At 46.0% G+C, this 23,087-nt stretch overlaps 1 protein-coding gene across 1 annotated transcript; it reads right to left on the minus strand.

The window, feature by feature from the left end:
- Positions 1–5,924: 5,924 nt before the first annotated feature.
- On the minus strand, positions 5,925–6,953 carry LOC105082667 (olfactory receptor 1f45-like). The gene has a single exon (XM_010972284.3). It carries the CDS (start codon positions 6,870–6,872, stop codon positions 5,925–5,927), a length of 948 nt encoding a protein of 315 aa, XP_010970586.3. The 5' UTR covers positions 6,873–6,953.
- Positions 6,954–23,087: the final 16,134 nt, after the last annotated feature.

Genomic DNA, 23,087 nt, shown 5'->3' on the forward strand with positions numbered 1-23,087 from the left:
GATTCAGTTACACAGATACATATGTTCTTTTTCAGATTCTTTTCCATTACAGATTATTACAAGATTTTAAGTATAGTTCCCTGTGGTATGTAATAGGTCCTTGTTTATGTTTTATTCTCTCCTTTGCTTTTTTGTCTGTGTCTCTCCATCTCTCTGTCTCTGTGTCTCTCTCCATTTCCCTCTCTCTGTTTCCTCCTCCTCCTCTGTGTCTCTATCTTTCTCCATCATCTCACCTGCCCCCGTTGATCCGGCTCACCAGGGCGGGGTTGACCCAGGCGTTCTTTCTCTTGGAAACTCCTCCGGGAAAACTCCGGGAGGCCAAGGCAGGCCCAGACCAGACCCTGGCCACCTTCTTTAGATCTCACACCCTCCCTGCTCTGCTCAGGTTCTGGCTGCAGCTCCCCAGCACCCACAAAAACAGGAGGCAGCTTGGCAACTCAGCTTCTCACTCAAGACCCCTGCCCACGCCCTCCCCAGGTTCTCCCCACACTCAGCTCAGAGCTCCTAACACTGCTGCGCTGGCAGGGCCACCATCTCCCCTCCTCTGGGCCTTTGCCTGTTTCGTCCCTTCTGCTGGTTACTCCTTCCCTCCAGCAACCTGGAGCAGGACTCGCTGCTTTCAGAAAGAGATATTCACTCATTCCATCACCTGAGGAACACAGAATGCCTTTCCCCTGCTGAGCCCCAGCTGCACGTGCTCAGAATGTGGGAGCCATTATTACGATTGTTATTGTTTGATCATCTGTTTTCGACTGTGAGCAGCTTTGGGGCAGGCCTGTGCCTCAGTCTCATTTGTGGCCCCCAGAAGATCAGAAAGTCCTTGTTAATTAAAATGAACAATTCCCATCTATACACTCGCACACTCTCTCACACATGTTCACACACAAACACACATCTCTAACTTGGAAACTTCTATTCATTCTTCAAAGCCCAGATCAGATGCCCTCCCCGCCAACTCCACCTCCAGGAAGCCTTCCTGGACTCCTAGATAGAGCTGTGGACTCCCAGCCCAGCATCAAGACGTCTATGTGGGATGGAGAAGAGGTAGTGAGTCTTCTGTGTTTCCTGCCCAAGGCCTCAGAGGGAGTGGCCAGCGCCGCTGGGGAGTGCAGGAGTAGGGGAGTCAGGCTAAGGTCTAGAGTTCCCAGCACCTCTCTGCCACCTCCTGATTCCTTCACTGCCCCCTAAGCCAGCTTCCTTTTCTTGATCACGGTGGGATCATGGTGAGAACCCCCTCCCCCACCACCACTGGCAAAGAGGTCCCCAAATGGTAGCAAACAGAATATTCTGGAAACTTTCTCAGGCTCCAAGGACATTGGTTTCTCCTTGTGTTCAGGAGCCAAGGGGGCCCATCCCAGACCCCTCCACAACTCCATTCTCCATCCACCTCCCTTATCTCACACCTACCCCATGTCCTGGCTATGCAGACTGTTTCCTCTTATGATAAAAGCAGACTGTCGTAATTGCCAAGGATGTCAGTGATGATTACAGGGCACTAGAGAGAGCATGGAATACTGTTCATTGAGCGCTCACCACACCCGGGAAGCCGTGCTGAGCCCCAGACTTGCAGCATCTCACTTAAGCCTCTTTGCAGCCTAAGAGGTAGGGGATGTTTCTATTCTCATTTTATCAAAGAGGAAGCTGAGGCCCAGAGTGGCCCACACAGGGTCACCCAGCTTATGAGTGGTAGAGCTGGCACCTGGCCCAGCTGACTCTGGGACAGATCTGGATAGAAGTCCTAAGACCACCCTCACCATGCCTTCCTGCCCCCCAGCTCCCATCCCCTGATTGTCTTAGGCTGAGTCATTAGAGGTCAGCTCTCTCCACCCATGACTTCCTGTTGGGAGACCCTCGGACCAGCCTCATCACAGGTGTTGTGGCTAATTCCAGGCCTGACACTACTGGCTCCAGAAAGGGACCCCTCCCCCAGGAGATGCTGGTTTGCTCCATAGCCTTGTAGGGTAAACGCTTGTCCCTGGAATGGCCTCTTGCTCAAGGAGCTCCCAGAGGTGGAATTTGTTGCCAGAGAAGGGAGAAGAGGGTTAAGAATGGTGTTAGAACCCAGCTGTACCCTCTGCCTTGCAGCCTTAGGACTGGAGTTATGTTCTCTCTGTGTATCTGCCCCAAGAACACCCCAGGAGTCCCGGCCAGGGCTGGAAGGGTCATCTGGGGTTCCTGACCCCTGGGGGTCCTAACCTAGCTGTCCAGGCTGTGTGGCCTGGGGCGTAAGTTGGGTGAAGGATGCCATTTGTAGCTCAGAAGGAGTGAGCTCCCCTCTTGCAACGTAATTCTCCAACTGGGGGCTTCCGAGGATGGGGGTGGGGGCGGAGTCCACGTTGCTATCTGGCCACTTCACAGCCCTGAGGCTCAGGGTCACTTAAGGAGCACCTATGACATGCCAGGCACTGTGCAGGCTTTGGAGACCCGGTGCTGGACATGACAGCCCAGTGGAGAGAGACCACCAGTATCTGCAAACAATTGCAGAATTTATTAGGATAGGGCAAACTGCTGTCTTCGGTTGGGCTCCCCCAGAAGCAGACACTAAGACAAAAATCTGAGAGCAAATAATTTCTTTAGGAGGTTATCCAAAGAAACACGGGTAGGCGACGGGGAAGTGAGACAGGGAAGGAAGCCAGTAAAGCCTGCATGTAATGTCCCGTTACCACTCGGGACAGCTGGGGCACAGTCCCGCCGGGGACCTCTAGGGGGCAGCAGAGAGCATGCCCTTCAGAGTTTGAAGACCCGAGGGTGAAGGAGCTGGGATATTTATCCACCAATCCCCATCCTCGTCGGCTGAAGGCGGCTCCTGCGGGTTTTGATATGTCAGCACTTTTGGCCCGGCTTTGCTTGGGCCACTGCCGGCTTCAGCAGCCGGACAAAGACCCTCCTCCTCCTCCCCGCCACACGTAGTTGCTGGAAGAAGGAAGCCTTTGGTGTGGGGACCTGGTTAGTTTCGGGTGGAAGTCAGTGAAGGCTTCCCTGAGGAGGTGGCAGCCGAGGTGAGGTCCGAAAGAGAACTGAAAGGCGGGTGGGGGTGGTAAAAACAGGTGTTGCTTATGCGAAAATCACAGGTGGGAGGGGCTGAGATGAGATGGGCGTGGCTTGAGTGCTGAGAGACAGGAGGAGGGAGTGCGGTGGGTGATGAGCCTGCAAGGACCTGAGGACTGAGGAGGGTATGAGGGCGCCCCTCCCCCCAACACCTCTCCTGGAGTTTGAGGCATGCAGAGGGACCGAGGGACCACAGTGAGTACTGGAGGAAAAGAGCCAAGGTGTTTTCAGCTTGCATCTATGGAATCTTGCTCGTTGAATAATAATATGATGATCAAAACGAATATTGAACAATGATAATCGAAATGACACTGGCTCAAGATGACCCAGAGCATGTGCTGGGCAGGTTATGTGCAGCATGTTGGGGGTGGGGGTGAGCGGGGATGGGGAATCATTGACCCTTTACTGAGAACCTTGTGCAGTGTGTACTTGGGGTCCCCCCAGCAGGGAAGTTGCTCAGCAAGGTTGCACAGCTGACACGTGCCAAAGTCAGGATTTGAACTGGAGTCTCTCTGATTTCCTGGAACCCTGAAATCACCATCGTTCCAGCCCTGCTGCCCTAAGAATAAACTGGGGGAGGGGCAAGTCAGTGTCATCAGTGTCAGGAGGAGGGAGCAAAGGGCTCTGTGTCCTCCCCAAATTCCCTGAGACAGACTCCAAGGGAACTGTGTGGGTTACAGAGCTCTCCCACAAATGCTGAAAAACAGGCATGACCACAAGCTTTGTGGCATTGTCATAATAATTCATAATAATTATAATTAACATTGACCTGGCCCTCAATCTGCCTGTGCTGTTCTAAGTGGCTCACATGTCTAAGCTCATATATTAATTTTCACAATAGCCCAATGAGATAGAGGCTGTGATTATTCCCACTTTACAGCAGGAGAAACTGGAGCACAGAGAGGTCAAGAAACTTGCTCAAGGCCACACAGCAGAAAATGGCAGAACCAAGATTTGAACCCAGGCTGTCTGACTCCAGAGTTTACACACTGAACTGCCGTACGATACTCTGAACAGGGTCATATGCTTGACTTGTGGTCCAAATTACCTTCCCAGTTGGCAGCCATTGCCCATTCGGTGTGAGAGCTACTACTACTGGGAGATGATTCTCGGTGAGTCCTAGGTATTTCTGTACAACCCACAAGCAGGAATGTGGCTAGTTTTCATTCTGGCTATCTTTTCAAGGATGTTTGTATAGCAAACAGCCTTGGAAGATAGATAGAATTTCTTGCTGTGGAGCAGAGGGCAGGTTTGTTTGCTGTCCACATGGTAAAGATAATGCTTCCCTCTGAGACCAAGGTAGAGCAGGTTTGTTCTCAGAGTTACTCGGCTATGGTGCAAATCCAGTGTGCACCCAGCGCCTGTCTGGGTTTGCCTGCGTCTTCCCTGTAGGACTTGGGAGGAACCAGCAAACACATGGAAGTCATGCTGCCTGCCGTGTAATAAAGTTCTTTGTCTCTGACCCTAGAGTCTGGCGTCTCCTGCCAGCATCCACGAAACTGGCAGGTTAACTTGTCAGCTTGCAGTTAAAGTCCCAGACTCTTCGCAGTTCTAGGTACCTATTTGCTCTTTCTGTGATGCCACCTGTCACCAAGATGTCTCATCAGGGACCCTGGATTTAGTCTGTTTAGGTCCCACCTCTGCTGCTGCCTTTCTGACCTGGTGCAGAATGGGGCTTGTGGTATTTTGTTACAGAAGCCCTAGGAAACTGATACAGCAAGCATGATATTCATCCTGACTGACACAAAAATTGGTGTCAGAAGTGGGGTGTTGCCATCAGAAAAATGAAAAATTCGGGGTGGGCTATAACTCAGTGGTAGAGTGCATGCTCAGCATGCATGAAGTCCTGGGTTCGATCCCCAGTACCTCCATTAAATAAATAAATAAAAATAAACCTAATTGCCTTCCCCCCTCAATTATTTTTTTAAATGAAAAATTAGTTGCCTTAACTTAGGGACCTGATGGCAAGGACACAAATATTGCAGACTGGAAAGCTGGTGACCCTTGTTGTGCCAAAGAACAGCAGTAGGCAATATCACCACGTGTGATAACCTGGAAGGTAGACCATATTGTCTCCTGAGCCTGCGTTCCTAGAAGTGATTGGAAAGCGTTAGGATGTCGTTGTGAGTTGGCTGCTCCTTGCAGAAAGTGATGCTCTTACATAAGAACTGATCACTTTTCAGAGACATGCACATCAGAAGATTGGAAGAGCCAACAGCTTCCTGTCCCCCCAAACAGTATAAATAGGGATCTTGCCTCCTGCCCAAGGCTGTTGCTTCAAATGACCATTAATGGGAAATGACAAAGATGTAGGTAGTTCAAGGCAGCAAATACTGCAAATAAATAGACACAGAAACTCTGGCTAGAGAAGAACACAGAATGTGGTTCCTAACAATGGATCAAACTAGAAGCAACTAGACCAGATGTCTGCTAAGTTTTTTGAAGGAACTATGTTACTGAAAAAAACCAAGAGTTCAGTCTGCAAAATCTTATGACCTTTGAGCTTTTGTGTTCGGGTTTCTTTGTTATAGCAGCTTAACTTGACCCTTAACCCAAAGTGCGGCTTAAATCCTGGCCTCTCTGGCTTCCAGAGCACTTCCTTTACCCACGATGTGTTCTTCAGGCTGTAGTATAAACACCATAGGGTCAGGGATTTTGCCTGTTCCCTGCCGACCCTTAAAAGGGTTTAAATAGTAAATAGCAAACAGTATAGGGTGAATTGTATTAGATATTCAATAATTATCTGTTGGAAGGATGAAGTAATAAACAAATGAACCAAGAGTGATAGGGAGGAAATATCTAAGATGGGGACTGGCCAGGGAAGTCCAGGACAGGTGGGCACTGTATTCAGACCCTTGGGTGTTCCAATGCTGTGGTCACCGAATAAAAGCTGGCCTTCTGCTGACGAGGGCCCCCAAGGCGCCCTTCATGTCTCTGTTCCTCAGACTGTAGATGAAGGGGTTCAGCATGGGAGTGACCACAGTGTACATCACTGCAGCAGCTGTGTCCTTCTGGGCTGTATGGGAGGACATGGGGCTGAAATAAACCCCGATGAGTGTGCCATAGAACAGGGACACCACAGAGAGATGAGAACCGCAGGTGGAGAAAGCCTTCCGCTTGCCTCTCATGGACGGGATCCTCAACACAGCGGCAAAGATGCGCGTGTAGGAGGCCAGGATGCCCACAAAGGGAGTGATGATGGTCAGGGCACCCACAGTGTACACCATTGCATTGTTGAGAAAGGTGTCAGAACAAGCCAGCTTCAGCAGAGGGCTGAGGTCACAGAAGAAATGGGGGACCCGGTTGTGGGTGCAGAATGAGAGGCGGGTTAGTAATACCGTGTGGGTCAGGGCATTCCCGAAGCCTGCAGTCCAGGATGTCACCACCAGGAGGCCACAGAGCTGTGGTGTCACAGACGTGGTATAGTGCAGAGGGTGACAGATTGCCACATAGCGGTCGTAGGCCATAGCAGTCAGCAGGAAGCTGTCGATGCCGGCGAACCAGATGAAGAAGAACATCTGGGTCAGGCAGCTGGCATAAGGAATCCCTTTATGTCCTGCCATGTGGTTAGCCAGCATTTTGGGGATGGTGGTGGAAGTGAAGCAAATGTCCACAAAGGCCAGGTTGGCCAGGAAGAAGTACATGGGTGTGTGGAGACGGACGTCGGTGGCAATGGCCAGTGTAATGAGCAGGTTCCCCAGTCCTGTGACCAGGTACGTGCTCAGGAAGAGTATGAACAGGAGCTGCTGTTGCTTGGGGTCCTCCGAGATGCCCAGGAGCAGGAACTCTGAGACCAGGGTGAGATTTGCCCCTTCCCGGGCCATCCTGAATCAATCAGAAAGGGAATGGGGGAGCTGTCCAGGGTCCTGGCCAACACCGGCCCCTCCATTGCACGCTGGCTCCCATCCCGTCTCATTAGTTCAGCCATTCGCCAATTCTTCCCACTCCCTCCTGCAACAGGATACCCTCCCCGACCCATTTGTTACATCATTTCCATCAGTGAACACACCACTCATTCCCCATAGTCCACTTGTAGGATGTCACCTGCAGCTTGGTGGACAGCTCCCAAGCACACTGATCATTTGTCACCTCCACCACCTCCACCTCTATGCCCCAGGGCTTCATCTGGTCATAGGAGCAGGCTCAGTCTGCACACAGAGTAATGTGGAAGCGCTGCTGACTGACACCTAGGGGTGATCTTTGACCAGCGAGGGACGGGGCTTGTTGGGTGAATCCCCTGGCTTCATCACTCTTGAGTAATGCAGTTCTGGGGTGTGTTCTCTCAAGGACCCCTAGAAGGATGACCCCTAAGTAGCCGAGAGTGGGAAGCTACTCGTCCACACCTTCTTTCCCCAAACACTCATTGGGTCTCCTGGAATTATTTCCCAAATAAACTATTTGTACTCAGATCCTTGACTCAGAACCTGCTCTGGGGAGAATCCAAACTAAGATGCAAGGATTCCAAAAGTTATTCCATCTCTGAAAGAATCCCTTCTGTGTCCCAAATACCCCTCTCACTCTGCCCCTTTCTCTGCTCCATTAGATCTCAGTAGTCCTCAAAAACATTTCCTGTCCTTGCATGTCAAGAGTACCACGACCTCCTATTGCTAATTCAAGGCTAGGGTATAGTCAGTATGCAGCAGTACACATGTCTCATTGCTAAAATCTAGAAAGATTTGGCAGGAGCCAGACAATACCCTTATAGAACTTCCAAAGAATAGTAAAATTAATTAACAATACAAATTTCAAGTTAATTGTTGTTGAATGTTGCAGTGAGCTTTGATACATTATATATATATACACACACACATATAATGGGAATATTATTCAACCACGGGAAAGAAGGAAATCCTGCCATTTGCAACAACATGAATAGATAGATCTTGAGGGTGTTATTGGTAAGTGAAATAAGCCAGACAGCAAAATGAAAATACTGCATGATATCACTTATATGTGGAATCTTAAAAAAAAAAAAAGTAAAAAAAATTCCAAATTCTCCAAAGTCTAGCTTCTGTTGAACTCCTCCATCTCCACCCATGTGACTGTCCCCCAGCCGTCCAGGTATCTTAGCCCAAGATTGGTTCTACCTCAGGGCCTTTGGACTTGCTGTTTTTGTTGCCTCAAATGCTCTTCCTCAGGACTTTGCTCCAGCTGTCAAGACCCATCTCAAATCCTACCCTCTCCTATAGCTCAGCTCCTAGTGGCGACTCAGTCCTCTGTTCTCTAATGACTTGTGTTCTCTGGACCTGGAGAGGAACCTTCTCCCCAGATCCCTCTGCCTGGTGCTCTGTTTCTCTCCTACCCCTGCCCAGGAAGTCCACCCACCCTGTTTCATTTCCTTGTTGATTCGTTGACCACTTCTTGAACATCTTCACCGAGGCATCCCTCAAGGTGTGGACAGAAATTCTGAGATGATAACAAAGACAGGGTCCCCAGTCATTTCACCACAGGGGAATTACCTTGAAGGTGCCCTATGAGGCTCATTCAAGGAGGTTTGGAAAGAGAATCATCTACCCTCAGTCTTGTTCTTCCTCGGTACCTGAGCTTAGCAGGGACCCTGATGATTGCCCGGTCACTCTGGCCAGAGATCTGGGCAGCAATGGGGTCTCCTTCAGCCTCGCTCACTGCATCCTGACAGTTTTTACCTGACCCCTTCACTTCTTCTTAACCCCTCCTCTCCTTCCCAGCACCCTACCAGATCTTATCTTGTCTCTTAGATTTCAAACCTGTCCCTTCTCTGGTCTTTTTGGCTCCAGTCTTACTCTTTTGGTCCAGTCTCCACAATGGCCACCACCACGGTGAAATGACCTACCTTTCTCTTGCTTAAAATCCTGCAATAGCTCCTTATTGCCCTGCTACTAATAGCCAACATTTCTTAATGCTTCCTGTGACACCATGATGAGGAGTTATACAGGCTTCCTCCTACTCAGTCCCCTAAGACAGGCACTCTTACCTCCATTTGTAGGATGAGGGAGATTGGAGAGAAACACTCCCCTGTATCTCACAGTCTTTCTTGTTCCAAAGCTCTTAGAACTCTGCGATGCAGGACCCATAAGCTGGAACCTCTTAGCAGGGTTTACACACGCAGGACGCTGCCCATTTTAGTTGTACTCAGTATACAGACTAATGAACTGAGGCTCAGAGAAACAAAGGCACTTCCCCAAGGTCACACAGCAGGCCTGGCTGGTGAATCTCAGACCACTGCCCCTGCCCTGCCCTGCTTGTTGTTTTCTCTCCCTGTCTGCTTCCCTCTCTCCCCACTCACCTATAGAAGGGGTCCCCTCTGTCTTTGGCGATGTCTGGCAGGAGGTGAGACAGCTTTTGCTGGGAGAGATTCCTGGGCTGCATGCAATGTGGAGGCAGGTCACTGGCCCCACAGAAGGGAGCATGAGGTCCCGGCAGAGCCCAATTTACCCCTCCATCCTCAAAACTTGGGCTCAGTCCCTCGTGTCTTGTTAGGGCACCTGCTAATTGTCCACACCACACTCCGCCCCTGCTGGCCTGTCTCTTTGGGGAGGAAGGTGACCACAGCTTGTTCTGGGCTTTTCTGAGCTCGGGGTCTTGGGGACTCTGGGCCTTTTGGGGGGAAATTCCTTGGGGGCCTGAGCCCAGTGGAATTCCCCCAGCTCTGGGGGACCTGGCTGACCACAGGGGGCATGTCTGTGGCTCCCCACTGCTGGAGCAATGGCCTGTGAACATAACGTCTTCACTGAGGTGAGATTCACATGACACAAAATTAACCAGTTAAAAGTGAGCAATTCAGTGGCATTTAGCACATTCGCAATGTGTGCAACCCCCACCTCTCTCTTGCTCCAAAACATTTTCATCTTCCCGAAAGCACACTTCCTAGCCCTTAGGGGTCACTCCCCATTTCCTTTCCACCAGCCTCTAATCCCTCTCTGTGGACCTACCTATCCTGGACACTTCATGTGAATGGAGTCATACAGTGTGTGACCTTTCACGACTGACTTCTTTCACTCAGTGTAGTACTTTTGAGGTTTTGCAGCACGTGCCAATGCTCCAAACCTTTTTATGGCCGAGTAACATTCCATTGTATGAAAGGACCGCGCTTTGCTTATCCTCTCACCCATTGATGGACATTTGGGTTGTTTCCACCTTTGGGCTACCATGAATTGTGCTTCTCTGAACATTGCCTTACAGGTATTTGTTCGAGTCCCTGTTTTCTGTTCTGGGTACAACCCTAGGATCAGAATTGCTGGGTCATGTAGCAGTTCTATGCTAAACTTTTTGAGAAACTGCCAAACTGTTTTCCACAGTGGCTGCACCATTTCACATTCCCACTAGCCATGCACAAGTGTTTCAATTTCTACTCACCCTCACAGATACCTGTTTATCTTTTTTTAAATTATTGCCTCCTTAATGGGGGTAAAGTGGTATCCCATTGTGTTTTTAAAAATATCTTTATTTTGTTAAAACATACATAATATTTTATACATAAAAATATATAAAATATACATAAATATACATAAAATTTACCATCTAAACCATTTCTAAGTGTACAGATCAGTGGAGTTAAATACATTCACGTTGCTGTTCAGCCATCAACACCATCTATCCGCATAATTCGTTCATCTTGTAAAACAGAAAGTCTACACCTCATTTATTTTTGTGTAGAGGGAAATAACAATTTTTTTATTACCAAAATGAGTTTTTTACATATTTTTATTGAAGTACAGTCACTTTACAATGTTGTGTCAATTTCTGGTATGCAGCACAGTACTTCAGTCACATGGGAACATAAGTTTGTTCTCATATTCTTTTTCACCATAGGTTACTACAAGATATTGGATATGGTTCCCTGTGTTATACAATATAAACTTGTTGTTTATTGGGTTTTGTGAGAATCCTCCTATATTTCGAAATGAGAGACACTCTGCCAGATTTCAGTAGGTGTTCTGTGCTATTCGATGGGTTTGTAGATGTAATTCTTGGTGTGTTTGTGGGAGAAGGTGAGCTGTGAGTCTCTCCATTCTGCCATCTTGGCTCTGCCCCACCAGAAAGAGTTTTGCACATTGTTGTGGTGAAAGTGTACACTTCTTAAACACCAACTCCCGAGTCCCCACTCCCCCAGTCCCTGACACTCACCATTCTACTTTCTGTCTCTATAATTTTGACAACTCTAAGTACTTCGTACACGTGGAAATACACATTATTTGTCTTTTTGTGACTGGCTTATTTCACTTGGTAGAATATCTTCAAGGTTCATACACGTGTAGTACGGGTCAGAATTTATCCCCCTTTTTAAGGCTGAATAATACTCCATTGCATGTATATAACACATTTTGCTTATCTATTCATAAGCTCTTGGGTTGCCTCCACATTTTAGCTATTGTTAATAATGCTGCTATGAACATGGGCATAAAAATATCTCTTTCAGACACTGCTTTCATTTCTTTTGGGTGCATACCCAGAAGTGGAATTGCTGGGTCGTATGGTAATTCTATTTTTAATTCAGTTTTCCGCAGTGGTTGTACCAATTTCCATTCCCACTGACAGTGCACAAGGGTTCTAATTTCTCCATATCCTCGCTAATGCTTGTTGTCTGTCTTTTTTTATTACAGCCACCCTAATGGGTGTGAAGTGTTATCTCATTGTGGTTTTGACTTGCATTTCCCTAATGAATAATCAGGATGAGCATCTTTTCATGTTCTTAATATTTTCTCTTTTTTTAAATTGAAATATAGTCAGTTTACAATGTTGAGTTAATTTCTGGTGTACAGCATAGTGATTCAGTTATACATAAATATATATTCCTTTTCATATTCTTTTCCATTACAGGCTATTACAAGGTATTGAATATAGTTCTCTGTGCTATACAGTACCCTGTTGTTTATCTATTTTATATATAGTAGTTTGTATCTGCAAATCTGGAACTCCCAATTTATCCCTCCACACCCCAACCCCGGTAACCACAAGGTTTTACTTTCTATGTCTTCCTTGTTACTGAGCACCTACTATGTGCCAGGCCCTGGACCAGCTGAAGAAAGACAGCATCTTGCCCCTGTTCCAGCTCACAGTTGAGCGGAGAAGACAGAAATCCAACAATTGCATAAATAATAAATTTATGATCATTTGTGACATGAGCAATAAGAAATTGATGCTAAGAGAGACAATAATGTGTGTCTGATTTGGGGTCAAAGAAAGCTTCCCTAAGGGGGTGACAGTGACTTGAGCTATGAAGGATGAATGAGAGGTGAGCTGGCCAAAGTGAAGAAGGAATAGTGACTCAGGCCAAAGGAACAGCACATGTGAAGGTAGGAGGCTGGGCAAAGCATCCCTGGGCACTGTACTTTTGGTGGGGGTCCTACCCTGCCTCACAGTAAACACAGTCAAAGGCGCTCACATTCAGTGTATTTCTTCCTAAAAAAAAAAAAAAGTAGAAAGAATCCTTACATTTTTGCTTTTGAAATTATTTAGGTGCCATGAAAATTACTGCACCGTTTACGTATCTTGCATCCTCAGGAATTCTTGCAAACAAACTCCTAACGCACAAATGACTTTACAACGTAAGGACGTTTTGCGGGAATGTGAGAGACAACAATGAGTGAAGTTGACATCCTGTTAGTTTAATCATCAAACTGTGCAGTTTAAAATTTTTTCTTCCAGGCCTTGGAACATTCTCCGAGACTTCTGGAAAATCTACAGGCGCGACAATGTACTGGCGCCCCCCAGTGACCTGGCTGGGAAACACACCCTGCGAGGGTGCAGATCATCTTACGTGGGGATGCAGAAAAATTAACCCACAGCCGCCCAACTCCCCTGACTCTTCTCTCAGAGTTGTCCCATCTTCACGAAACCCAAACTCTAACTGGGAGGAAGTGTCTTTCTCCTCTGACACAGTATTCCTTTAATGCGCCTCTGCTCCTGCACCTGAAGTTCCCTTTCCAATCTTTTATTCATTTAAAAATTTTATTTCTAAATTAGTTTGAAGTATCATCAGTATACAATACACAACACAAATTTAGAATCTACAGATAGATAACTTTAAAAAATATTTTTATTGAACTATAGTCAGTTTACAATACTGTGTCAATTTGAGTTTGTTATTCTAAGTGAAGTAAGCCAGAAAGAGAAAGAAAAATATCGTGTTATCACTTACATGTGTAATCTAAAGAAACAAAACCAAAAACAAATGAACTTATTTACAAAACAGAAACAGACTCTCAGACATAGAAAACAAATTTACGATTACCAGGAAGGGAAGGGGGTGGGAAGGGATAAATTGGGAGTTAGAGATAAGTTTTGACATACATATACATCCATGAAATGATCACTTTTTAAATAATAATTACTTAAAAGAAAAATTTTAAGTATATAAAATATAAATAATATAAAATTAAAGTAATTGCAAATTTACAGAAGAGTTGCAAGAATGTTATACAGAACTCCTCTGCATCCTTTTCCCAGTTTCACCAATTGTTAACCTTTCTTCCCCCACATTTTAAAATTGCTCCATCTCTTTTTAGGTTTATATATATATATATATATATTTTTTTTTTTTTTTCTCCCTGAACCACATGAGGGTAAGTTTCAGACACAATGCCCCTTCACCCCTACCTACTTTTACTGTGTATTTCCTAAGAACAAGGTTCTCTTTAAAACAGTGGTAAATTGATCAAGTCCAAAAAATTAAACACTGACACAATTTTATTGTCTAATAGATATTCAGATTCCAATGTCTCTCATTGTCCCCTAAATGTCTATAATTTACAGCAATATTTTTTTCTCTGATCCAAGATCTAGTCCAGGGCCAGGGGCATCGAGTTGTTATGTTTCTTTTGTCTCCTTTCATCTGAACCAATTTCTCAGCTTTTCTTGGTCTTTCATGACATTGAACATTTAAAAAATATGTTTAATTTATTATTATAAAACCTTCTAGTGGATATAAACATTAAGAGAGTTTTACAATGAGCCTTAATATGCCTATCATTACCCAAATTCAACAGATCTCAATATTTTGATTACACTTGGGTCCATCTGGATAATTCAGGATAATTTCCTTATTTTAACATCAGCTGGTTATCAAACTTAATTCCATCTGCAACCTTAATTCCTCTTTGTCATGTAACTTAACATATTCACAGGCTCTGGGGATTATAATGTGGACATCTTGGGTGGGGGACATTATTCTTCTTATCCAAGACACAGAGACTCAATAGATTCTGATACCAGGGTTGTTTTTGTTTTTGTTTTCGTTTTAATTTCCAAAGTCACGCCCTATTCTAAAAGAATGTCTAAAGGGAGTTCTCTGAACACAAAGAAAAATGCACGCTGTATATACGTGCATGCTGCACACGTGTATTCACAGAGATAAATCTAGACAAAGAGTACCTCGTCTGAGTACTCTCATCAAAGGGTACCAATCCCACCCAACAAGAGTGAAAAAGTATAAAAGTGCCATAAGTAGTTGAGGTAGATGCTGCAAGGTCTTTGCAATGAAAATCACGCAAATTTTTACAGCTAGGATTCCCAAGTTTCCTCAGGGCATCAATTCTTATTTTAATTATGATTCTAACAATCATAGTTCTCTTAAACGATCTATTGATATTCCTGGAGCTTCAATCTCCAAGTTTGTAAAATAAATATATTTGTATAAAAGCTCCGAAGTTAGAGATAAGATGTAACAGTCCCCAACACTGCACAGCACACATAAAACACAGTAAATAATAGCATTATTATGACGGTTATCATTACCTGCTTCCCCAGCCCAGAGAAAAGAAAATAGCAAATTTGAAAATGAGTAAACAAACAAATGATTTTTAAGGAAACTTAGAATATCAAAAATAAAGAACTTGGCAAGAATAATATGTGACTTATGAATTTGGATCTTGATTTTTGCTTCCCCAAGACTTCCAAGCTGCCAGGCAGTGAATCTGGTTATATGGAGGCTGTGTCCTTACCTTCCACCTTCCTTGAATAATTTCTCATCAGGAAAATGGGAATAAGATTTATGGGAATTATTTAGACAACATCAGACAGAAAAAGATTCCGAATTGGTAGTTACACAGAAGCCAACTGTGTTGTTAAACACAGGTGACATTATTATTATGCTGGCCTCAAAATAGGTGCTCAGGAAACGCCATTTGATGGATGAATCTTAAACAGATCATCCAAATTGAAAAATTCATCATTCAACATTTAAAAAAATTTGACCACAAAAAGCAAGAGAGGTTTATAGGAGCCCCTTATCTTATTAGTATATATACCAAAGTATATCTATTATCTCTCTCTCTGTCTATCTATCTATCTGATGCTTAGCAATTATATAGCAGTTTAACTTTGCAAAGTATTTTTGTATCCCTTATCACAACATTATTTTACAATTTATTGTGAAATATAGTGCAAATAAAAACAGATTAATATATACGTACACTCAGTGGATAGTTACATAATGAACGTTCACTTATCTGTAACCCAGGCACAGCAGAACATGCTTGTCAGACCCAGAAGTCCCACATGCGCCTCTCTCCTCCCATGGGTTAATTCTCCAGAGTTATCTATTACTTTCAAATTCTGATAATCATTCACTGATTTTCTTTACTGTTTTTGACCCTGTATACGTCCGTAAACAACGTAGCTTATTTTTGCCGTTAAAAACTCTATTGGTGTATAATATACATAAAATGCTCTTAATTAATTAATAACTTTAAAGCAAATTGCAGACAATATTAGAAATTTCCTGATAACATCCAAAGTCCAAATTGCTAAAACAGGACAAATCTCTACATTGGTCCTCATTTTAATTATATATTTTGACGAGTTTGGCGTGGAACTTCCATCACAATCAAGATACAGAACGTTTCCATCACCTCGGAAAAGTTCCCAGTGGATTGCTTCTGGGTCTTTTCAGATTTTCACCCCATTGGGCTAAAACCAAGTCTGCAGAGGACGCTTGATATCCACTGTCTTTGTGCCCAGGTTCCTTCTCCCAACTTATTAATCGATCATCTAGAGATCTGGGGCCCCACACGAGCTCCAGGAAGGAAGAGAAATGTTAGAAGGCGGAGGAAGCAGGGGAAGCTGTTTCCTTCCAAGGGCTGGGTGGAGTCGCCTAGAGTAACTCTGCAGGGTGCCATCACGGAGCTGAGTGCTCTGAGGCCATGGCTGAAGCCAGGGACTACAAAGCCAGGGGGTGCACAACACTGAGGGCCAAACTTTCCCCGAAGCCAGGGGACACTGGTGAGTCAGGAGCTGGGACCAGGGGCCCTTTTCCTTACTAACAAGGGCTGGGTGCTGGGTTGCGCCAACACCCTAACCGAAGATCAGAGGAAGAGAAAGCTCAGGGTTCGAATTCGAGGCCCTACTTCATCCCCTCAGTCTTCACCCTTGTGACCCCCTCATCCTTGAAGGATGGGCTTCTTTTTCCAGCCTTTTCTGAGTCTTCAGCATCAGGTGTTTCCAGTAGGGAACCTGGAATACCATGGGGGATATGGCAGGTTCCCCCAGCTGGTCTGAGAGCACACTTAGCCATCTGAGCAGGAGAGAGTGTATGTCCCTGGGGAGAAGGAGGCTGACCTGGTTTTCCCCCAGGGCAATGGGGACAGAAGTCCCAGAACAAGACCTGGAAGTATCTCTGCCTTGTCGTGTCCCTGATCCTGCTTCTCATGGTCATTATCCTCAGTGTGGTTCTGCCCAAAGGCAAGGCAGCTGGGCCAGCGGGGACTGGGTGGCCACTGGGAAGCAGACACACAGCTTCCAACCTGCAGAAGTGGGTCTGCAGAGCTGGCACCGCAGTGGCTGCTCTGTGTCCCTGGGGGGACGACAGTAGTGACAGAAAGGAGTTGACCTCCCCACCAGCCTCAGAGGCATTGGGGAATCTGTATGGGCCAAAGGAGGAGCACAAGTTGGTCTGAGTCATGGGTGAGTGTCTTCCCAAAGCTCGTCTCTGAGCTGGGGCTAGAACCCTAGGTTCCCTGCGAAACAGGACAGAGAATTGACTCTGCAGTCAGACACACATGAATTGCAAGTCTCGCCTTACTGTTCAGTAGCTGATTGCCTTAGACAAGGGCCTTTACCTTTCTGGGCCCAGGGTTTTCCTCATCTGAAGAAATGGGTGGGGGCATTTCAGAACCCCGGAGTGCCTTGCCCCAGGGCTGGGAGAAAACCTTGGCCCCTTGGGTCTGAAGAACAGAGAGAAATCTCAGGGAGGTTCTGGGGGGTCCACAGCCTCTTGCTTGCGCCTCTCCCCAGTTGTGAAGATGACACAGCAGTTGCAGGAGGGAGTCACACAACTGAATGAAAAAGGTGAGCACAGGTCATATGGGTTGGCCCCCTCCCCCCAGCCACATCCCCTCCCTCTGCCAAGACCTTCACAGCCCTTACTCGTTGGGTCTCCCAGTGATACAGGGACTGGCAGACACCAGACATGACCGGGACTTCATTCAGGGCGAAATGTTCCGTCAAATGCAGGCTGTGCTGGCTGGCAATGGTAAAGTGTGGGGCAGGAGTGGTGGGGAGGGGGAGGGGCTGTGCAGGAGTGGGTCTCAAGGGGCGCCCTGGGATAAAGGTTTCTCAGATCTTTTTAGAAGGTTGGAGTGACATGGTTAGAACATGTCTGTAGTGGAGGGCTCCCAGAAAAGCAAGACTTTTGAGACAGCCAGATGAGGTCTGGGTTCATGGTCACCTGCAACCTTGTGAGCCTCTCTGAGCCTCAGTTTAATCAACTGTAAAATGGAAGAAATTAACAGTATCTTCTTCCAGACTGGCTGTTGGGATCCAAAGCCTCCACTTTCAATCACCATAGCAGTGTGCTGCAAAATGTTGGTCTTTATCTGCATTTTGAAGTACCTGGAGAGTTTGCTAAGATGCAGATTCTTGAGTTCCAAATAACTCTATTGGATTCTATTGGAGGGGATACCCTTAGTGTTGTATATTTTTAAAACGGAACTTTTGCATGAGTGAAGGAGATGCACTACGTATATAGTTGATTCTCATTATTCACTGTAGCGACCTTTTACAAAGTTGCCACAAATACTGAATTAGCGAATATTGAATCACTGCTCCTGGGGGAAATCCAGGGTTAGGTTCCTTTGAGCCTTTGGTCATAACACTTTGTCAACTGATCAATACATAACCTTGTTTCTGTGTGTTTCTGTTTAAATATGTTTAATGTATATCATTTCATTAACATTAAACTCACGGCCAATAGCACTATAACTGATTGAAACTTAGCGAACACACGTGCATTTTCTCAGCAAGGCACATGGCAGCCCTTTTTGTGCTTAGGAACATTAGATAGAGCTTCAGCACTGTGCTGAGGGCCTTTTAAAGCAGCGAAGTCACCAAGAAAAAGCAGAAAAATGAGAAAAACACGTTTGTTTACAACATGAGAGTAGGAAAAAGAAGGCAGAGTTTTGCCTTATTTTATCTTAGACTCAAACTTTTTGCCATCCCACACATGTCTTCAAATGACTGTGAAAACTTCACAAGAATTGATTTTGGGATTACCAATACATTTCAGCCAGTAGGTGAATTCACAGATATGGAGTCTGCAGACAATGAGGATTAACTCTGTGTGTGTGGATTCACCAAATGGATATAGATGAATTTAGTGAGAATTTTCCCTCCCTCTGCTGAGCCCTCATTGCCAAATTCCCACCTAACCCTCAAGAACCACTGTAATTAGTAATTTTTTGTTGTTATTTAAGGGGAGAGTTTGTCAGCCTCTGTATTATTGACATTTGAGACTGGATCATTCTGTGTAGTAGGGGATTGTCCTGCGCCTTGTAGGGTGCTTGGCAGGATCCTTGGCCTTGACCCACCCATTGTGACAACCCTCCACTAGTTGTGACAAACAAAAAATGTCTCCAGATGCTGCCAATTGTCCCTGGTGGAGACCCACTTACTCTCGACAAGTAGAGAACATCAAGTGTACGTCCCTCTATTTAATATAAAATATATAGAGTGTTCACATTTAGTGTATATTGTTCACACTGTTTTTTGAGTCACTTTGCCCCCCTCCGCAATAGCATGTCAATAGCATTTTACTCTTTCCTCTCTAATATGGTCCAGTAATGGGAAGCACCAATTTACTAGGTAGTGAGTCTCCAGTTGTTGGGTGTATTCAAGTGGTGGCGATCAGGAATATGACTTGGGGGTGGTGGGTGACATGTCCCTTCACTGGATGGAAAGCCGGGGATGCTGACTTTGCTGATGATTTTTGCTCACAGAGTCCTCCTGCCACTCCTGCGCCCTGGACTGGACGGCCTTTCAGGGCTCCTGCTACTGTTACGGAAATGACAGGCCAGCAAGAAACAAGCACCACTCGGAGGGTTGGAGTACTCAGATTTATTACGCTGGTGGGCTCAGAGGGGCTTCTGCTCCGAAGCTCTGAGCACCTCCAAGACGTGCACATAAGGTTTTATAGGGTTAATTACAAGTATGGGCTATTAGCCAATAAGGTTCAAACAACAAAAAGCAAGGAATCAGTACACTGGAGCTTATCAATTCGGAACAGATCACGTTACTGACACTTGTTGAGCTTGGATTTACGAGTTAGCTTGTTAGCCCAGTAAACTGACACTAAACTTCAGATTGACGAGTTAGCCCAGCAGAACTCAGATCAGTAATCTGACACTTGTTACACTTAGATTTGTGACTTAGCTTGTTAGCCCAGCTGGGCTTTTCCTTCACACTACTTCTCCTTGGGCAACCTCACCTGGACCCAGGCTAATGCTTCCTGTGCCCAGAAGCGAGCTCACCTGGTTATCATCAACAGCCAAGCAGAACAGGTGGGAAAGAGAGGCAGGACCTTAGCAGGGTGGAAGAGGAATTCTACAGTAATTTTGGGGTTCATACCCATGTCCTCTGGAATCCAGCACAATACTCCTAGTGTGGTCTTTAAGACCTGCCTCAACCAACCCAACCTCACTGCTCTGACATGCAGGGAATGGACTCTGTGTACTGTGGTCTTGCCTCCAAGCTCTGATTCACATGAATTCCTCTGCTTGGAGTTCCCTTCCCTTTGCTGTCTCTATGGGGAACTCTTAGGCACCTATTAAGACCCCAGTACAAATACCCCTTCCTCCATATCCTCTCATGGCATTCAACACAGCCCATCAGGCTGCATTGTGGTTGCCAGGCCATCAGTCTGGGGCTGGATCTAAATCTATGGGTCTCCTGGGCCAGGAACAAGGTATGGCCCAAAGTAGGGCATCAGGAATCTCCTTTGATTTGGGTTTTTAGCCAGAAATGTTCCTGTAGCCTACTGATCAAACCCCCTGCCCTGACATACACTGACATCCTTAAAGGGGACTCTCAAGCAATATTTGTCCAGTGCTTCTTTCTAGGTGCACACGCCTCGCGCAATTGACTCTTTTGATCTTGGGAATATGCTGGGAGGCAGAGACTCTATTCTTTCCTTTGTATGGGTGGGGAAAACAAAGGGTGGGTGACTTGTCTGAGGCCATACAACATGCACACAGTGGATCTGGAATTCATAGTCAGGATATAAATTGAGCACTCTGTGTGGCTGCATCTGTCTGCCTGCCCACCTGAGGGTTCCTCTGTACCTTGGCCCTCCTCCAGCTCCTTGAACCTTCATCCTTTCAGCTCTGATGGAATTCCACTTTGCAAGTGTGCCTTATCTCATCCAGGACTTCCTGACATCAACTGGGCAGGTGACATCCTGGATAGGCCTCTTCCAAGAGGGCCAAGGAGGTGCCCACAGGTGGACTGATGGCTCAGCCCCCACCTACACATGAGTCTCCCTGTCTGGGATGCAGATGCTCCTTGCCACCCAAAACAATCTCCCCCTAAGACTGGTAGGGCATTCAAGGAGTGAGTTTACCACTACACACGTTCTCTTTCATTCATTCATAATTATTTACTTACAGCAGCTCCCAAACCACATGACTTCCTTTCTATTATACCAGCTATTGTTATTCTGTTACCCTAGAAGAATTTTCCCAGTTTAAATGCTTGAGAAACAATGAGTTAAATGCCAACTGGTTTCTTTGTTGCTGGGCTTCTCAGAATCTTGAATATGCTCACATGCAACTTGGGCCTTTTTAGGAGTATAACAACGTAGCACTTTCCAACTCTAGATGCTTTCTGTGACCGTTGCAACAAAGGGCCACAAACTGGGTGGTTTAAAACAACAGAAATATTCTTTCACAGTTCTAGTGGCCAGAAGCCCCAGATCAGGGCCACATTCCCTCCAAAGACTCTAGGGAGGATCCTTTCTTGCCTCTTCCAGCTTCTGGGGGCTCCAGGCGTCCTTTGCTTGTGGTCACATCACTCCAATCTCTGCCTCCATCTTCACATGGCTTTCTCCCTTGTGTGTCTGTGTCTCCTTTCTGTCCTTACAATGGCACTTGAGATTGGATTTAGGGCTCAGTTAATCCAAAATGATCTGATCTCAAGGTCCTTCACTTAATTACAACTGCAAAGATCCTTTTCCCAAATGAGGTCACATTCACAGGTACCAAGGGTTAGGATGTGGGCATATATCTTTCTTGGGGGCAACAATGAGCCCACTCTACCTTCCTGGCATTTTCCTGCATCCTCACATTCTTTGCCTTTGTTTGTGATGTTTCCCTCTGCTGTCTCACCTTTTCTTGTCTGGCAAATGGCTCTGTATGAGTCCAGGCCCAGAGCAGAAGTCATCTCCTTGGTAAACTCATCTGTTGTCTGAATACCTGCTGTATACTATACATGCATCAGTCATCACACCCTCAGAAATACTCCCATTTTGCAAAAGAGGAAAACTGAGGCTCAGAGACATTAAGACAGTTGCCCTGGTCACAAAGATAGCAAGTAGCAGAGCAGGAATTTGGACAGAGTCTATCTGGCTTCAGGGTAAATGGACCTCAGAAAAAGGGTGAGGCTAGTGGGATGGGACAGTTAGAGACAGTGGCCAAGAAGCTTGGAGACCTTCAGCTTCTCTGAAGACCATTGTCTGTTACCACTTCTATTTGAACTTAGTTTCTCCACTTGAAGGGGGAAAAAAAAAAAAAAAAAAAAAAAAAAAAAAAAAAAAGGAAAGGGGTTGACCAGATGGCTACTGTAAGGTGGCTCAATAAATGACTTTTACTTGAAGGGCTACAAGAGCCTCAGGGTCAGACCCTCACTCACAGAGGACAGGGCTGGGGCCTCCAGGCTCTGGCCTGTCTGCAGAGGGGGTCGGTGGGCATCTCTTTACAGCAACTGGGACTCCAAGGATCTGCACGATAATGGCACTGCCCCAGCCTGTGTGATGATGGTCTACCACGGGCACTGGAGTGACTTCTCTTGTGAATCAGAGTCCCCTGTTTTCATCTGTGAGAAGTGGCAGAGCTGCTGACCCAGGCCTCCACACTCCCCAGGACTGATGTAGACCCCTTGCTATGTGTCCTCAGTCCCCCTTTCCTGCCCTTCTCTGGTTCTGGGTTCCCAGAGGCAACAATAAAGAACGTTTTGCCAAAGCTCAGGGTCCTTTTCTTGGTACAAGGCTTGCTCACCCTTTATCTCCATTCCCAATTTCCGCTGAGTGGAAGAAACGGTCCAGGAGCGGTCTCAGGCCTATCCCTGTAGGAGAATTATAATTATGACCCTTAATAAAGCCAGATTTGGCCATGCTCTTGCTCAGGCCATCGAAATGTGATGGGAATTTCTTTGTGCCACTGCTAAGAGGGAATCTTAAATAGTCTCTTGGGGTTTTCCCAATTTTGTTTTGCTCTTGCCCCAAGACCAGCATTTCCTAGAGAGAGGTCACTCCTTCAGTCTTGGTCCTGCAATGAAGCAGACCCTTTCGGGCAGAGTTTCTGCTGATTCATGATGAACATTGACATGACCAAGAGATGAAGCTTTGGGGCTGTCAGCCTCCGAGATTTTGAGGTCACTACTTGTTACTGCAGCTTGAGACCCGAAAGTGTTCAATAAATGTTTCATGAATGAATGAGTTCTAAAGGCATGGGCAGGGGTGGGGGTAAGCGAGCTGAGTCAGTCAACTGTATCCAGACTCCAACAGAACTCTACTGAGTGATAAAATAACACTATCTAGCATATACTGAACATTTACTAAGTGCCAGTAAGTTCAC

Source organism: Camelus bactrianus, chromosome 22 (assembly GCF_048773025.1).
Source record: "Camelus bactrianus isolate YW-2024 breed Bactrian camel chromosome 22, ASM4877302v1, whole genome shotgun sequence".
Lineage (NCBI taxonomy): Eukaryota > Metazoa > Chordata > Mammalia > Artiodactyla > Camelidae > Camelus > Camelus bactrianus.

Excerpts from the sequence above, each read along its gene's own strand:
- LOC105082667 (XM_010972284.3), bottom strand. The coding sequence starts at position 6,872 with ATGGCCCGGGAAGGGGCAAATCTCACCCTGGTCTCAGAGTTCCTGCTC.